Source organism: Dermacentor andersoni, chromosome 3 (assembly GCF_023375885.2).
Source record: "Dermacentor andersoni chromosome 3, qqDerAnde1_hic_scaffold, whole genome shotgun sequence".
NCBI lineage: Eukaryota > Metazoa > Arthropoda > Arachnida > Ixodida > Ixodidae > Dermacentor > Dermacentor andersoni.
Genome location: NC_092816.1, coordinates 51577256 through 51592902, shown reverse-complemented (window position 1 = coordinate 51592902; position 15647 = coordinate 51577256). Strand labels below are relative to the sequence as shown.

General features: G+C 45.0%; 1 protein-coding gene across 7 annotated transcripts in view; it reads left to right on the top strand.

The window, feature by feature from the left end:
- The window catches only part of LOC126548229 (rab GTPase-binding effector protein 1-like), a 77273-nt gene that overhangs the window by 14002 nt on the left and 47624 nt on the right, over window positions 1-15647 (top strand). For 6 of the 7 annotated variants that reach the window (XM_055063769.1, XM_055063767.1, XM_055063766.1 and 3 more), the window contains exons 4-8: window positions 1290-1410; window positions 4256-4468; window positions 5810-5945; window positions 10647-10865; window positions 13555-13727. In XM_055063769.1, coding sequence (XP_054919744.1) covers window positions 1290-1410; window positions 4256-4468; window positions 5810-5945; window positions 10647-10865; window positions 13555-13727 — 862 coding nt within the window. The remainder of the gene's footprint in view (window positions 1-1289; window positions 1411-4255; window positions 4469-5809; window positions 5946-10646; window positions 10866-13554; window positions 13728-15647) is intronic. The other variant, XM_055063768.1, reaches the window with a different exon arrangement.

The window sequence follows — 15647 nt, the reverse complement described above, 5'->3', positions numbered from 1 at the left end:
AGTCAGCGTGCCATGCAAGCATTCCGCTCCTCGTTAGCACATGCTGTGATGGTGCATGGGATTATAATAAAATGTGCCCGCTGCGAGGTCTCCTCCGGTTCTTGTCTTCTTTTTGTATTTTTGTGATTTAAATACTAATATTGCATTTTTGCTCTGGACACTGGTGCAGTCACCCGTTGCGATGGGCAAACCACCACCACCATCATCATCATCGCTGTTGCCTGTTGTGAGGTGCAACTGCTCTGCTAATAGCTACACTGCTTTTTCTTTTAACACAATAATGGCGGCAGCCATGCAAGTGCGCTGTGGCAGTAATTTGCGCAATCTAAGGGCACAGCGATTGCATTTGAGCAATTTTTGGACACAGTTAGTGTTAGTTGAGTAGATTATTTGCGAGCTGTCATTCTAGAAAATATTTTTAATGAGGGATTGCTGTAAAAAAAAGTTTTGTTCTTGCGAGATTTTAAATGCATTGACTTCTATGGCCATTTACTGGGGATCCAAAAATATTTTGTTGCGGCAAGAATTTCGTTGACTAGGGTTTTCAGTAACGCAGGTTTCGACTGTATACATTAGTTAGGAATCACAGAGTGTAAGTGAAGTTTTAAATACGATATATGTGAGCGATATAGGTGCTTAATGTATATGATCTGAATTTTATGCTCTAAACTAGGCATTTTCAGTCTATCTGCTATGATGGCTTAAAACAGATAACTGAAAGACTGCATGTGAGTGGGTGAAAATTCCACTGTGCTTCTGTTGGGAACCTGTATGCCCTGTTTGTATGAGCACTGTGCATAGATTGTGGAACAGAGGAGGAGAAGGAGCTTGGCTTCTGACAGTATTTTCTCTCCTCTTCTCCTTCTCCTCGTCCTGTTCCCACTCGCTGTCCTTTTTGTCATGTCCCCTGCATCGCTCTCCTCTTCTCCCTGTCTCCCTTTTCTCATCCTTTTGTGGTCACATGCTCACCTTTCTCTCTCTCTCTCTGGTTCTCCTTTTCCTCTCACCATCCTCTCATTATCACTTCCCATTTCCCCACGCTCCCTTTTCTATATGCTCCCCTCTCCTCATCCTCTCATGGTAATCTGCTCACCCTGTTTCTTTCCCCTGCTCCCCCCAATTGCAATCTGCTCCCCGACCCTACGCTCCCCATTTTCATGCTCCTTTTCCCGCCATCTCACAATCATCTGTTAACCTTTTTTGCTCTCTCCCTCACCTTTTGTGTCCTCCTGCTGACAATACTTCCCCCTCTTCTTCTCTTTTCGCTCTCCCTCTTCTCCCCACAAAAGGGAAGGCGTGCTGGCGGTGGTGACGAAGTCCCTAAAGCAGAAAGTGGGCAATCTCAGTCCTAACCCCTTTTCCTCTTCCAGCGACAGCTCCGTCGAGAACCTCGAGGAGAGCATGCGTAAGGTAAGCGGACACCCATCTGGGAGGGATCTCCTGCTCTTTTATGCATCCTGCGCAGTGGTGGTGGTAGGGAAGCACATAAGGGCAGCCTATGAAATCTCTTAAAAGGGTCCTGCAGCATGCTTGATTGAAGCTTGTTGGTTGGCACCATTAGCATGCAGCTATTTCATGATGCACTTCGTGTTATGGACATGACGTTGATTTGCAGTGCTGTCATCACTGATTAAAAATGTAGTGTAAGATTTGAGATTGCACCACATGGCGAGTGCTATAAGAAAAGGATAATGTTATATTTTGTAGCCATTTTAATGGTGTTTAAGCATCACCTAACTATCACAACAGCCGTGTGGAAGATGTTGCAACCGTACAAACGACACCTTCAACATGCTGAGCACACGGCGCGCCAACTTACGCCATGTGGAAGCTATTCTAACCATAGACACAGTGCCATAAACAATTTGAGCAGGCTTGGCAACTGTGGCATGCCAATTTCCATTACATAACATCAGTGCCCTGCTGCTACTTGGCATTGCACTCTTTAAGTCATGGTAGAGTGAAATTTGGCATTCACAGCCAAAAAATTTATATCGAGGGCAACTAATTTTGTTTGTATTTTGAAGTTGCTGTGACTGATAACTTGTGTTTGTGTAATTGTCATAATTCCTTTTGTGCATATCATAATTTCTTATGCTGAGAATAGATTTATTACAAAAGTGGTGACTTTAAAGAAGTGTCATTTTTATTTTGCTCACTCCCATTTGTCAAACATTTTAAGTGTTTAATGGTTATGAAGAAGTCATTGTGCTCTGTGAACATGTTTTTATTTTTTGTTGGCAGCTGTGGCTGGACGTAAGTGTGTCTGATACTCTCATCATTTTCATTTTGACGAATTGGCTCTGCATGTCTCAAATGCCGAGCTTCGTGCTTATTCCGTAGCTTTCTTATGCCGATTCTTTTCCGTCTAGAATAAAAGGCTTAACTATTTGGGTTGCAGCATTGCTAAGTGGGTGCTTTTCTCGGCAAGAGCAGTGCCTTCTGTTTGGTTGCTTTGTTTATATTGTGTGGGTGTGTGGGTTTCTTATTATTTTTTGCCAGGTTGTTGGCATTCTAATTATATCATTTGTCATAGCATACATTATTGCCTGGGCTGTGAAGTCGATGTTTGTATTTCTTTATAATTTTAACTTCAGGCATACCTCCTATTTGTGGTTATCTGGTTTGCAAATTTTTGTCTTACTAGCAACATGACTCAATTCAATCTCTCATCACACTTCACTATGATTACAGTTGCATGCTGAGCTTTGTCGTTGACAGACTGCAGGTGTTCTGTTTTAATATTTTTGATACTGACACCGTTACAACTAGAGACGACAGCAGGTAGATTGTGACAACAGGTTAGGTAAATTGGAATTAAATGTTTTTGCCCCAGGAAGACCATTTTTGCTGGGAGGACTTGTTACTTGAAAGCACCATTTCAGCATTCAGTTTGAATGTAATTTGTAGGCTTATGTTTAATTGCAACAATAATTGTTTAAAACAGCACAGATCGTAACAATGTTGCCATGGAGCAGAAGCTGCAAAGTCATCCTGATTTATTTTTATGGAAGTTCAGAGAAAACAGTTGCAATATTTTTTTCAGTGCTGTGTCCCTAGTATGCTTGATTAGCAGTTTTCCGAGTATTGTAATATTTGCCTTTTCTCTCAGCGAACACCATAGTTTGAGGCAGGAGTATAGTATTTGAAGCACAGCTGGGTAATTAGGTGCAACTAAGAAATGGTTTCGTTCAAGCATAATTATTGGCCATGTAGTGCATATATATAGGCAGCGGCTTCATTGCCTGTTCTCTTGCCCATTTAAATTTGCTTCCACCAAATATGTTATGTGGCAAAATGCAGACTGGAAGCTATATACAAGTATATTTACAAATGACTAAGCTGCCCTTGGCCAAAAGGCAACAGCCGGCACTAGCCTCTAAATGTAAGCGACGGTGTCGTTTTCAGACCACTGGCCTATTTGTCATCGTAAATGCTGGCCCACAGCAATATCTACGAGCCCTTGTGGAAATTGTCTGTCATAGAGGGTGTTGATGAACATTCTTTTTTTTTCTTCTTGCTGTTAATAATAGCCACATTACCTCATGCCTGACCCTATAGAACTGCAATGTTCTGAGATGGGACAAAAAAATGTCAGTGCACATAAATCTTGTAATTGACTGCATACTACATCCCAATATTTGTAAAATCGGCCTGACATTATTGCCCGGCAATTGCCAAAGCAATCTTGTTTTGCACATTGAGCCATTATACCACTTTTGCTGCTGCTTGCTTTTGAAGTGCAGTGTGGTCTTGCAGCGATGTGGACGATGTCCAGGTGTGGTTCTGCATTGTCGTGAAGATGCACGCGAAGTCCAAAAATCAAGTACTAAATGCATGCATGTAAGATCTGTACGATCTGCTTGCCTGACGGATCGGACAGCTGTGGCATACACGAGATTCTCACTTAATGCACAACACACACGATGTGATTTCACGTGCTGCCCACTGTGCGACTAGTGGTACGAACCACTACAAGCTTACAACAGGTTATAACAGCAATAGTGGCCAACTTTCTGAGGCTCCACGCACTGCACTACCTAGCTCCTGCTGAACTTGCTCGAAGTTGCCATGAAGCCGCACTTGAAAAGGAAATTCATGCCTACTCAATTGCTCGCTTTCCCACTTTGCCCGTAACAGTTACGATTCGTGAATATTGGAGAGTGTTGCGCATGCAAAAACGGGGCGTTTGGCAACTGGTGTAATGGCTTTCTTAGAGATGCAGCATGCAATGCTGTGCTGTGTTATGTACCAGGCACAAGAGGATGCGGAAATGCTTCGGTCTCTGGTGGTGCCCCTGGAAGAGGAGATTAAGGCCCTGAAGGACAAGCTGCGATCGACAGACGAGCAGCTGCACGTGTACGAGGCGGCCTTCACGGGCCTCGTCCACGGTCTCGGCTCTGGCACGCTCAGCGACGCGGTACGGGGTGGCACGCCTGCCGAAATCCTCTCTCATCTCGATGACAAGGTCTGTCACAATTTTTAATGCCACCTAGTTTGTGAAGCAGCTGACCTAATAAACAGTGCGCAGAATGGGATGGGAAATTAGACACGCACCAATATTACCAATGTTGTTTCCCTTTTTACTACTCGCGTTCTGTATTCACACTGTTCGAGCCACTTACCAAGTTAGTGTCTCAAACTCGACGTTTCTGATACAACTGTGCTTTCACTGTTTAACTCCCGGGAAAGGAGCCGAGTCCGTCAAGAAATTTCGCTTTTAATAAATCCCGCTTTTCGATGGGGGAGGATATTAACTTCATAATTGATTAACTTGACTAGACAGATGTTCCTGTCAAAATGTGTAGCTACCTTTTCCTGTGAATTCATCAACAAAATATCCCATCCATATAACTTGCTTAGTAATAGTTTCTACACATTGTACTTGGAAACGTATCACTATCGTCTGTGTTAATTCTTGCAGAAGCTGTTCGTCCCACACAAGAAGGATGGGAAGCATAGACAGTGCATTTTCCTTGGGTTATAGTTTAGCCACTCATGCCTCTACAGCTCCATGAATTTTCAACTTAGCGAAGATACACCAAGATCTCGCTACAGGTACTTTAAAGACAGCCGTTAAGAAAGAGAAAGTGCCCCACTAGTTCTGCGAAATATGCCCAAAGCATTGTTTTAACTGAGTGCAGAGATTTGGTTAGTGAGAGTATGATGTAAATGGCAGTTCATGACCACTGGCACTGTGAAAAATGTAGAACCAGCTCGCCATACTGCATTATGTCCTGATGGTAATTCATAAAGCACCCACAGATAATAACTAGGTATGTGTAAACATGTTTCCATCACTATCAGAGTACAAGAGTGTGGTGCAGCTGTCCCACTCACTGGGGTTCATGGCAGAGCTCAAACCCTGATATTGTTAGTGCTGCACAAAGGTACTGCACTGCATCGAAGTGTGGACGCTGCATCTTCACCCATTTTGTCGGGGATCTGCTGTCTTCGAGAGATGCGCTACCTTCATCAGGGGCCTTCTCAGGGGCTAAGTTGCCTGCTGACACTCTCCTTACCCCCGAAACCTTTTATTTTGACTACACATAGCATTTGCATTTAATATTCCTTTAAGCACTGTTTCAAATGACTATACAGAGATGCACTTAGAAATATTAGCTGCTAGCAGCATGAAGTCTACTGAGATTGGCTGCCCAGGTAAAGCCATCTTGAACAGCTGGAAGAGCAGATGCAATCTATTTGCACTTAAGCTGGTCGCACCAAGTTGTTGTTTGGCTGCATCTATTACAGCTGAAAACTTTGCCTGAATGCAACTTTCTTGCATTCTCTTATTGCCTTGTTTCAGCTGACCAGCTTGTTAAAGGGACTGCAGGCGGAGAAGGCATCCCGCAGTGACTTGGAAATGTACGTGGCGGTCCTCAACACCCAGAAGACGGTCATGCAGGAAGACATGGACCAGCTGCGCAAGCAGTTTCAGGAAGGTGGGCTGAAACAGGCAGTTGCCCTGGTTGCGTGATTGTGATGAGGTTCTTTCCACCTACCAGGTTTATAACTAATGTCATGTTATGTTCAGAACCACGATTTAGTTACTGTGCAGTTTGTTTAACCCTTCGACGAGCCTTTGCTTACTCTGCGGTCATTCTGGTGAGGAAGTAGCGTATAGACTCGTGTAGGGGCTGCTCCCCGATCTTGAAAGCCCAAAGTTAGCAGAAAAAAATAATTTTTTAATCAGAAAACCAATCGCGGTCGGTGACTCAATGCAGCATGCGCACACCGGTGAATTTTCGTGTGCTGCGCACTTCTGCGTGTCCCCACTAGATGGTGAGAGCTGTGCATTGACCTCCGATGCAATGGTATATGTATTCGGTGATCCGGGGTGTGTAGTAGTTGCCACCTGCTCCGGCACCGTTTCGACCAAAAGGTTCGGTCACGCGTGAGGGCCGCACCTTATCAACTTTCTGTAAAGAAGTGCTGCTCTTCCACTAATGGTATTTTATGCTTTTGGAGGCTGCACAGAAGGCACATTCATGTAAACTCGTGATTAGTAAGGGACGTATGTCAAAATACTTCGAAGTCTCGATACATTTCTCTGCGCGCCTAGCTGGTACAGCTGCAGAAAGTAGCTGGAAAGAAAGAACAGGGGTGCGTAGAAAGAAGGGCGAAAGAAGGAAGAGACGCACCTCCGGTGCAACTGGTCACCTCTGCATTGCGTGTTTTTCTTCCAGCACCGTCTGGGGTTCTCTGAACCCATGCGTTGTGGCATCTACTTTTTGTGCCTTGTCTGCTAGCCTACTGTTCCGGCTGCCGTGAAAGATATGCAGAAATCTAAGAGATTTCTTAATATTAGTTCGTAGTACTTAGTTGTTGTTAACATGACCCGGAAACTGAATAGTGACCCTTATTCCAAATAGTGTGGTATTCTGAAGTTCATAGTACTGAAATATTTTTAGACTGAAGCTGTGTATAAGTAGTCAGAAGAGGATTTCTTGAAAGTTTGTTAATCTGAACAGTTTAATATGGCATTTGTAGTAACGAGGTTCCGCTGCAGTTTCGTTATTTCTAAAGCTCTTGTACAGTATACAATCTCCTGCGAAGCATGACGTTTGTGGGTGATGACTGCAGGAAACCATCTTCTCTAGGGTCCTCGCTGTCACTTTCTTCTGCGCTTTCATTCCTAGGACGTTTGTTCATTGACTGAAGAAGTGCTGTGTTCTTCCTTGGCTCAAAAATCGTCTTCAGATTCACTAAAATCGCATGGAGAAGACATTGCCATCCTCTTACCCCCGTATTCGTAAATGCATCTTAACTTGAAGCTCACGTTTGACTTGATTTAGATGACGCCTGTCGTGAACGCACCAAAGGAAACGCAATGAGCGTCTTGGGTGCATTCACACCAGGCGTCTATGTGAAGTCAAGCATGGGCTTCAAGTTAAGTTACATTTCTGAATACGAGGGGTTAGTGCTTTGCCCCAGGAAAAGCGTGCATGAATTCCTTGGAAGTGCCTCACTGAAAAAGTGGTGCTAGCTGCAAACGCATGTATTACGTAGTGCAGTTATGAATAGTTAAAAGTGTTCCTGAAAGCTGACACAACGTACACAGACAAAATCACACTCACTGCGGTAGCTTAGTGGCTACGGCACTGTGATGCTCAGCTTAAGGTCGCGGGTTTGATCCTGGTTGTGGCGACCGCATGTAGATGTGGGGTGAAATGCAGGAATGTTCATGGGTACTTTGATTTAGGTTTAAGTTAGAGAAACCCAGGCGGTCAAAATTAATCCAGAGTCCCTCGCTACGGGGTGCCTCATAATTATATCACAGTTTCGGCTTGTCAAACCCCAGAATTTAATCTTAAGGGGGGACATGGCTTTGACATTCAACTTCCTTATTTCTTCGTGCAATTTGATGAAAATTTGCACATATGTGTAGAATGTCTTTCCGATACTTCCATAGAGGTTTCAGAGGTACAGTACCTTGAAAACATATTATTGAATTTTATTGAGCAGAATTTTTGTCCCTCGGAACTTTATGGAGGGCCTGGGGAGCTTAAAAAATGCAATGGAAGGCTCATTGAGCATTAACTGCATAGCTAAATGCATGCTGAAGGTTGTGACAGTCTTGCACTTTTTTTTTTTTGCGACAATAATTTTTTTATCATTTTGTCAATTTTTCGTCAATAAATTCTGTGTCATTTTTTTATGTTACCTTCGCATCAAGCAGATTTTCGGGGTGAACAAATAGCCGCATCACAAATTTATAAAAGTCAAGACAAAAAAGCGACTGTCACGAGCTACACTGTAGCCCGAGGCCATTAAAAAAAGAAAGAAAGGGAAAGAGAGAGAGGGTCAAAATAGGCTTATCGGTAACAAAGAAATCAGTTCCACAAACTGAGCAGAACAGGAGAGGTGCAAAAAGCCGAGCAGACGCGAGCGTCGGACCAATGGTGAACCGCGCTGTAGTCGCGTAGTGGGTGCAACCAATTCCAGACTCCAGCACAACCTTCAGTCATTTGCATTTTGTGTGCTTGTTTCTGTATGGAGGAGATAGCTGAGGCGGCAAATTCGAAGTCAGCAAAATGCGCTTTCCGACAAGACCAAGATGGCGGTGCTCGGCTGCGCCATTCCGGAGGTATTGTGGTTTGAAAGATGGTGTACTTCCGCGATTTCTGCAAAATTTTTCGCCACCTTGGTTGATACAACAAATTTTTTAGATCACTTCTACATGGTTTGCAGTGATATATTGGAATCAGATAGAAAAAATGTTATCTCGAATCTAGGCCGGCCCCAATTCTAAGCTGCCTCCGAAAGTCCGACGCCAGAGAAAAAAAAAAAAAAAAGAAAAAAAGCTTACCTCGAAAGCGAGGACAGCATTCACAAAATGAAAACAGCATTTATGGAATATGAACGTGCCATGCTCATTCTACAGTGCCTTCTTCCTTATTACTGTCATCTCCTCATTGTGGTCGGCACACGCAAAAAGTGTCTCCTTTTACCCGGCTTGAAAACTTTCCGTTTGAAAGTAGCTTGTTAGTGGCATCGCCTCTTTGATACCATTACGATAACGCCCCGCCACATGCTGATATGACGTGCACACGCAACACATCTTTTATTGCAGCAACTTAAAAAGATGTGAAGCATTTCGTGTCTGCGTAAGCCCGAGTCGCACTGCTACTGCACCAGTCGAGGCACCTTTGTGTTGAGTGTACCTACCGCGTTAGCCTAGTGGGTATATACAGTCGCCGACTGATCTTCCGGATTCCAAAAATTAGGACATGCCCGATTATTCGGTCAGCTTTGCGGCACCGCCATTCTCCCCATAGACCACGATGTATAACAACTGCCGAAAGTTCGGACGCCTTGCAACCTCTCGTCTGATTTTTCGGACACTCCTTGAGCCAACTCGGTCGAGAGCACCATGCACCGTCTCTGACCGATGCATGGTTCGACTTGCTGAACGCCATTTTTGTTTTGAACGGAGCTTCCTTGCTGCCCCACGAAGTGGCGCTACTGGAAATCCCCGCTCATCATCATCGTTTCTGCCTGGTTCGATTCTGCAGCAGTTCTGGTTTCAGCTTAGTAAGCCATGTCAAGACAATCCAGCAGTTGTTTTGTTTCTTCGCGCACGACGCTGCGAGCAGGCCATGTTTTTTCGTTTGTGCGACTGGTGTCGGCACGGTGGTGTTTGCTTTGTGTGCTGTGTCGAGGTTTCGGTGACCCAACACGGCATACGGAAACATCGTGTCAAGTGTCTAATGGTGTTGACAGTGCCCGCACAGACTGCGCTGGGGAATGCCGGGAGGCCTAAGATTTGTCGCCTTCTGATGTGCTCCCTACTGACGCGGAAAATATTCTGCCGAGACCTGCGCAGTGGTTGAATTGCGACTCCGGACACCGTCTCATTTGACAGTTTCACAGGTGCTGACACTGCTGTACTGACATGCGCAGAACTCGACGACGGCGAGATCATTCGTCAGGTTTCTGCTGCACCGCCGGACATTGAGTCTGAGTCGGAAGATGACGCACCATGTGCCACGCTGCCGTCGCATGCGGAGCTTGCACAAGCAGTGACTGTGCTTTCAGCCGCCTATAGTGACCGTACGACGCTCTCAGAGATTCAGGCTTATCTGATTGCACGTAAACGGAACAGCGTGTGATTCACGATTTCTTCAAGCCTACTGCCGAGCCAGAATAAGTGCGTGGAAATAAAGGATTTCATTTTTTTTTCTTCTTATTCTGCTTTTTTCGGACACCTGTTTATTCGGACATTTCCGCAGTCCGTGAGGTCCGAATAAACGGTCGGCGACTGTAGTGTTGTACACCTGCGCACAAGTTCGCGGGGTTGGACAAATGGCTGTGGTGGCCATATTCCAGTGGCAATATAATGCTAAAATGCTTGTGTTCCGTGCTTTGGCTGCACATAAAGAAATCTATGTGGTTGAAGTTAATCTGCAGCCCTCCGCCTCCACTGTCCCTCATAGCCCGCTGAACAGCTTCGAGACGTTAAAACTAAACAGCACAACTTAAAAAAATTTGTCTTGAGTGTGACGTCCACAAAGTTGCATAAGCGTAGAAGGCTGCTGGGACGCCTTGTATGCTTTTGGTCTGCTTCTTTTTGTTGGTTTACGGGGATGTTCAGCACGGGCTGTCGACCTCTTCTTCATTGTTTGCACGACCTTGACTTGCAGTGTGCAACTTGCTGGAACGAGAGAAGCGGGAGCATGGCTGCCTGAAGCGCACGTGGCAGATGGCCAACGACCGGTTCCTGGAGGCTCAGCAGGCCCATGTGCGGGACCTGGCGCGCCTCCAGGCGGTGCTGACGGCCGACCAGCAGCGGCACCTGGCACACCTGCGCAAGGCTGACGTTCCGCCGATGAGCCCCCGGAAGAAGGAGGGAGAGGCCACTGGTACGCCCGTGCCGTCAGGGAGATGCAATGTAGAACATTACGCAAATGAGGCATTCTTCGTAGCAGTGTTACAGCTCATACAGAATGTAAGGAAAGAAACAAGAAGGAACGGGACAGAGTGCTCGCGTTGAACTAGCAGTTTTATTGAGGACAGCTGGCCAATCTATGCCAAGAACCCATCAGTTTAAGAAAAGATGACAGAAGGAAAGAGATACCATTGACTTCCGTTAATTCTACCCTGGCAGGACTAACGAAATTGATTGGATTATCCGGTGGGTCCAATTAAACAAGATGCAGAATAAAATGTCAAAACAGACTGTTGATTCATTTGGCACAATTTGCTCAAGTGTAACATGCCTCCGAATCAAACACTTGCCAACTTTCTATTTTTTCGAAGTAGAACTAGAAATGGTTTAAAGCTTCTAACCAATGTAGAAGTGAAACTTTCACCCGATCTTCTTAAAATGGCGCCCAGTTTCTTTAAGCCAGCTTTGCCGCAATGCAGTCGTAAAGTGTACGAACGCAGCAGCGGTGGTTTTGATTTCGTATCCAATTGAATCGTGCAGGCAATTTTTGGCCCAATTTCTTTGGAAAACAAAAGGTGCCTGTCAGAACGGGGTAAATACCGTAATCAGACATTGTGAGCTACAGTCATTGCTTGAAGGTCTTCCTAGGGTGGGCCAGAAATAGTCGTTTTTGATGGGAGATCGCTTGTGTTCAACGCATTCACTGTCCCCTAACTTCTGCTGAAACCAATGCTTCCACTAAAGAGGTTGTTATTGGGATCACCGTATGGGTCAGGCGCATTCGTGTGGACTGGTCAAGTTCGAATTTTCCAGCGAATGCCAATTTTAGGATCGAAGTAGCAATCGTTTGGACCCATAGAAGTGCATGTACACCGGCTGGGAACTTCAGTCAGGATCGAATTAACAAAAAAAAATCTAATTAACTGGAGTCAAATTAACCCTTTGAGGGTCGATTCTTTTCGCCCTATGCGACCGCCCAGGGTCGATATTTTTTATTGCAGATTTCAATTCTTCTTTGAGACTTATCTTGAAAAAAATTTACCGTAATTTTTCTAGGGTGACCGTTAAGTGAGAAAAAGATATTTTGTATTGGTATATATGTACTTTCCATTCAGAAATAACAGCAATAAAAAGGAAATAAACTTATCAAAATAATTTGATGCATTGTTATACACATAGTTCAAGGCTTTGAAAATGCACGCACGAGAGTATTTCGCAAGGCTCAAATGTTCCTGCTCTTACACTAATAAATACATCCGTAGCATAATCGAACTGCGTAGGTGCACTTACTCAAGAAAACTGCGTGGTGGTGTGCCCGTCAAAAAAGCAACTCAAGAAAACTGCATCGTTGTGTGCCCGTCAAAAAAGCAAAACGTGTGACAAACTTCCGCTAATCATCTTATTGCCAAACAGAGGCAATTAGTTTTCGTGGGTCCCCCCCCCAAAAAAAAAGATCCACGGAAAGCATGCACGGTGGCATCCTTCCTATGCGCACCCCTGTGAGCACTAAACGAGCGAGAAACAAGCGGTCTCCCTTTGAGCGATTAGTAATGAGATAGCCATCAGTTTTGCAAGCGCAAGAAGCCGAAACCACCTGTGGAACCAGTTGCACACGATTGCTTAGGCGCTAGGGCAGTCAACAAAAAAATTAGTCAATTACCAGCCCTGCAGCTTTGCAATGATTGCGTCAGTAGTATATTCCACTCATTTATTGTCAACTTAATTTAGCCAAAGCATGCATTTTTTTTTTCCTTTGGCAATCGGTGAATGGAACAGGTTGCCCAACTACGTTGTTTTGCCTCCACGTGCAAGTGCAGTTTTTAAGAAATCTAAATTATATGGCGTACCTGGACCTTGTATACTGTCACGGTATCACTTTTTTTTTTGTATTTGTATAAAGTGATATATGCTTCTCCTGTAACTATCCATTTCTCTTGTGCACGTGTTGTTCACGCCTTGCTGTTTGTTTAATGGGAAGTGCCTTATGTTTTAGAGTGAGCTTTTCTGCCCCTGTGAAATGCCCTGATGGAGCTAACAGTATTAATAAATGAATGAATGAAAGTGAAATTTTGTTGCAGTTGAGCTTAAAGCCACACTAAAGAGAGGAATGATTTCTTCTGTATCAGTAAATTGCCGTTCTACAATAACAGAAACACCCCTCTTACCAAGATGAGACACTTGGTAAGCCAGAAGAAGCAAAATAACACAAAGACGGGTGGGGATGCGTCCTTGGAGTTCCCGCACCAGTTTGCTGTGACGTTATGCGTTTTGGCAGCGGCTTCTAGGGCCTAGTTAATTCTTTAGCCATAGAGATAAACTATAGTGTGTTCTAAAGAAGACATAGATTGAGCAAGGCGATTTTCGGCAACTTTGCCGAGCCAACGCAGCCTAAATACAAAAAAATAGTACTTTGAAATCCATGACGTCACTGTGACGTACTGGCGCTGGGGATACTGCGCAAAAAAAAAAAAAAACTTTGATCGTCATTTTCTCTTCTAATGATCAGCCTATTATTTCGAAATTAACAACAAGTAGAGTTTCCGAACAACTCTTCATCCATCCAAACTTGTTTATTGTTTTGCTTTTGTGTCCCTTTAAGTGTTCTGGTGTGAATGATTCAGCACTGTCATGTACATCTGCGTGATATTGCCGTCTCTCTGCAGGCACGAACTCTGAGCTAGTCCCCTGCCCCCTGCAAGAACCTGAGCTGCAGGAGGCCCTGCATTCTGTCTCTCCACTACCCGCAAGCAGCCCCAGGGTTCACTACAGGTTTACAGCATTGGAGCCCCGGCTGTTCTCCAAAGCAAGCACACTCCCAGGAAGGAAGTCCAACGACGTGAGTCGGTACTTCTAAAAAGAAGCTTTCTAGGCGAACCCTCCCAGCGTTCGCTGACCGTGGCTACTGCTGCTGTCTTGCCGTGTTACTCGTACGCGGGACAGCGCTTGCATAACAAGTCGGCGTATATGTAGTGCCTCCATCTGTACTGCCCCTACAGAGGCACCTGTGGGGCTGGTTCATTTCTTGATAGAATTGGGTGGCCAAGTAACAAATTGTGCCTAAATATCCTCAGTGCAACAACTACATGCCTTTTCAAGCGCACAATTCCATTATTAGAGCAAAGCATTTGATGCCGTCTTTCTCAGGATTCGGCACGTCTGCTCCGTCGTCTTCTTGCCGACTAAATGGGACTGTTCTTGGAGATAGTGCAAGAGTACGCTGGCCCAATCGCAGAGATGGTGTAACAAAAAATGGGCTGACCTGGAGAGGGTAATCCTTGTTGCTTGGGTCACCTCTGTCACAGAGTCGGGGTCTCTGCATCTTGCCGTCCTACTGGGCAGGCACATGTTTTCTATCCTGCAAGACGGGTTGCAGAAGATAAAAGGCTTTAGAGCATTTAGCTAGTCACTTCACACAGCCTTTGCTTCACATAGATCCCAACGTATGCATTGGATCTGCATAATTTTTCTTTTTTTAGCTGTGGGACAGGGTTTACCAGTGTCAGCCTGTCAGGACCATTCCATCGCTGCATCGTTAGTGTGTTGGCGTTTACCACTTCTAACACGAGAGGGCTGGGACTAGAGTTGCCAACAAACAAGTGGACAAAGTCGGGGAGGGAGGGTGCTGCTGGCAGCGAGTGACCCCGTCATTGCCAGGAGCCGTCATTCTGTATATGGAGCATAGTTTCACCATTTTTTAGTCCCACTACGTCACAATTTTTACAACAAGAAAGGCACTGTAGTTGTCTGGCTAATGTGGCTACCAACGCAAATAAAAAGTTACTGTCGACGGTCAGGGCCTACAACAGAACTAGAGGCACGACAAAAACTAAACCATCTTTGTTTATGACAATGCAACACTAGTAGACAAAAGAGAAAAAAAGATTCAGTGGCAAATCAGTGGTAAATGCGAGAGAAATTCGTTAGCATTACATCGCATCTCTTTGAGATCCCACATCTATGATTGAAACCGCGTTCACCACATTGTAAAGCGTTGTTTAGGAGTTCATTCGACATAGGTCCTATATATGCATACACATACATATACAGTGCAAACCTGATTATGCGACTTTCTCAGGACCGTGACAAAGCATTGTTAAATGCGGGTGTTGTAAAATCCAAACAAAAGTTATGCCTATAGAAACACTGTTTCGTGTGACGGATTTACGATAAGCTTCAATGTAAACTACAAACTAATACGCTGCAGGGCTTGGAAACCCAAATCGACAAAAAAGTAATTGCGAACAGATTACTGCAGTACAGGTGCCAATCATGCTTTATTAAATTAAAGAAACCTTGTACCGCAATCCACATCCGCGATTTCCACGAGCTGGCACGAACCATGCCACACTGTGTGCTTGAAGGTTCTCCACACTTAATAATCAGTGCTTCCTTTGTGCCTTGTTCGATCCGAGAGGCAAGTGCATTCGCACGAGTTGAGCAACGCCCAAAAGTAGGTCCTCTGCGATGTCGCGCGAGCAGATGAAACTCCAGATGCCATCTGTGTGTTGTAGCACATCAGCGAACGTGGTAGGCACAGGCACAGCATCTTTGGCGTTGTCTTCCTCGTCCAATGTCACAGTGGTGTGGCCACGAGGCAACGCCTCCTTGATGGCATCATCCAGCGACACTCCGCCTCGCCACAGATAGCAACGTTGGCATTGGCCTCAACATGCTTGGCGAAGGTCGTGGTGAGTATTAAACTCTCCAAATCGTCTGCGACGAAGCCTGAATCAGCCTTGAGCGTGCAGCTCCATGC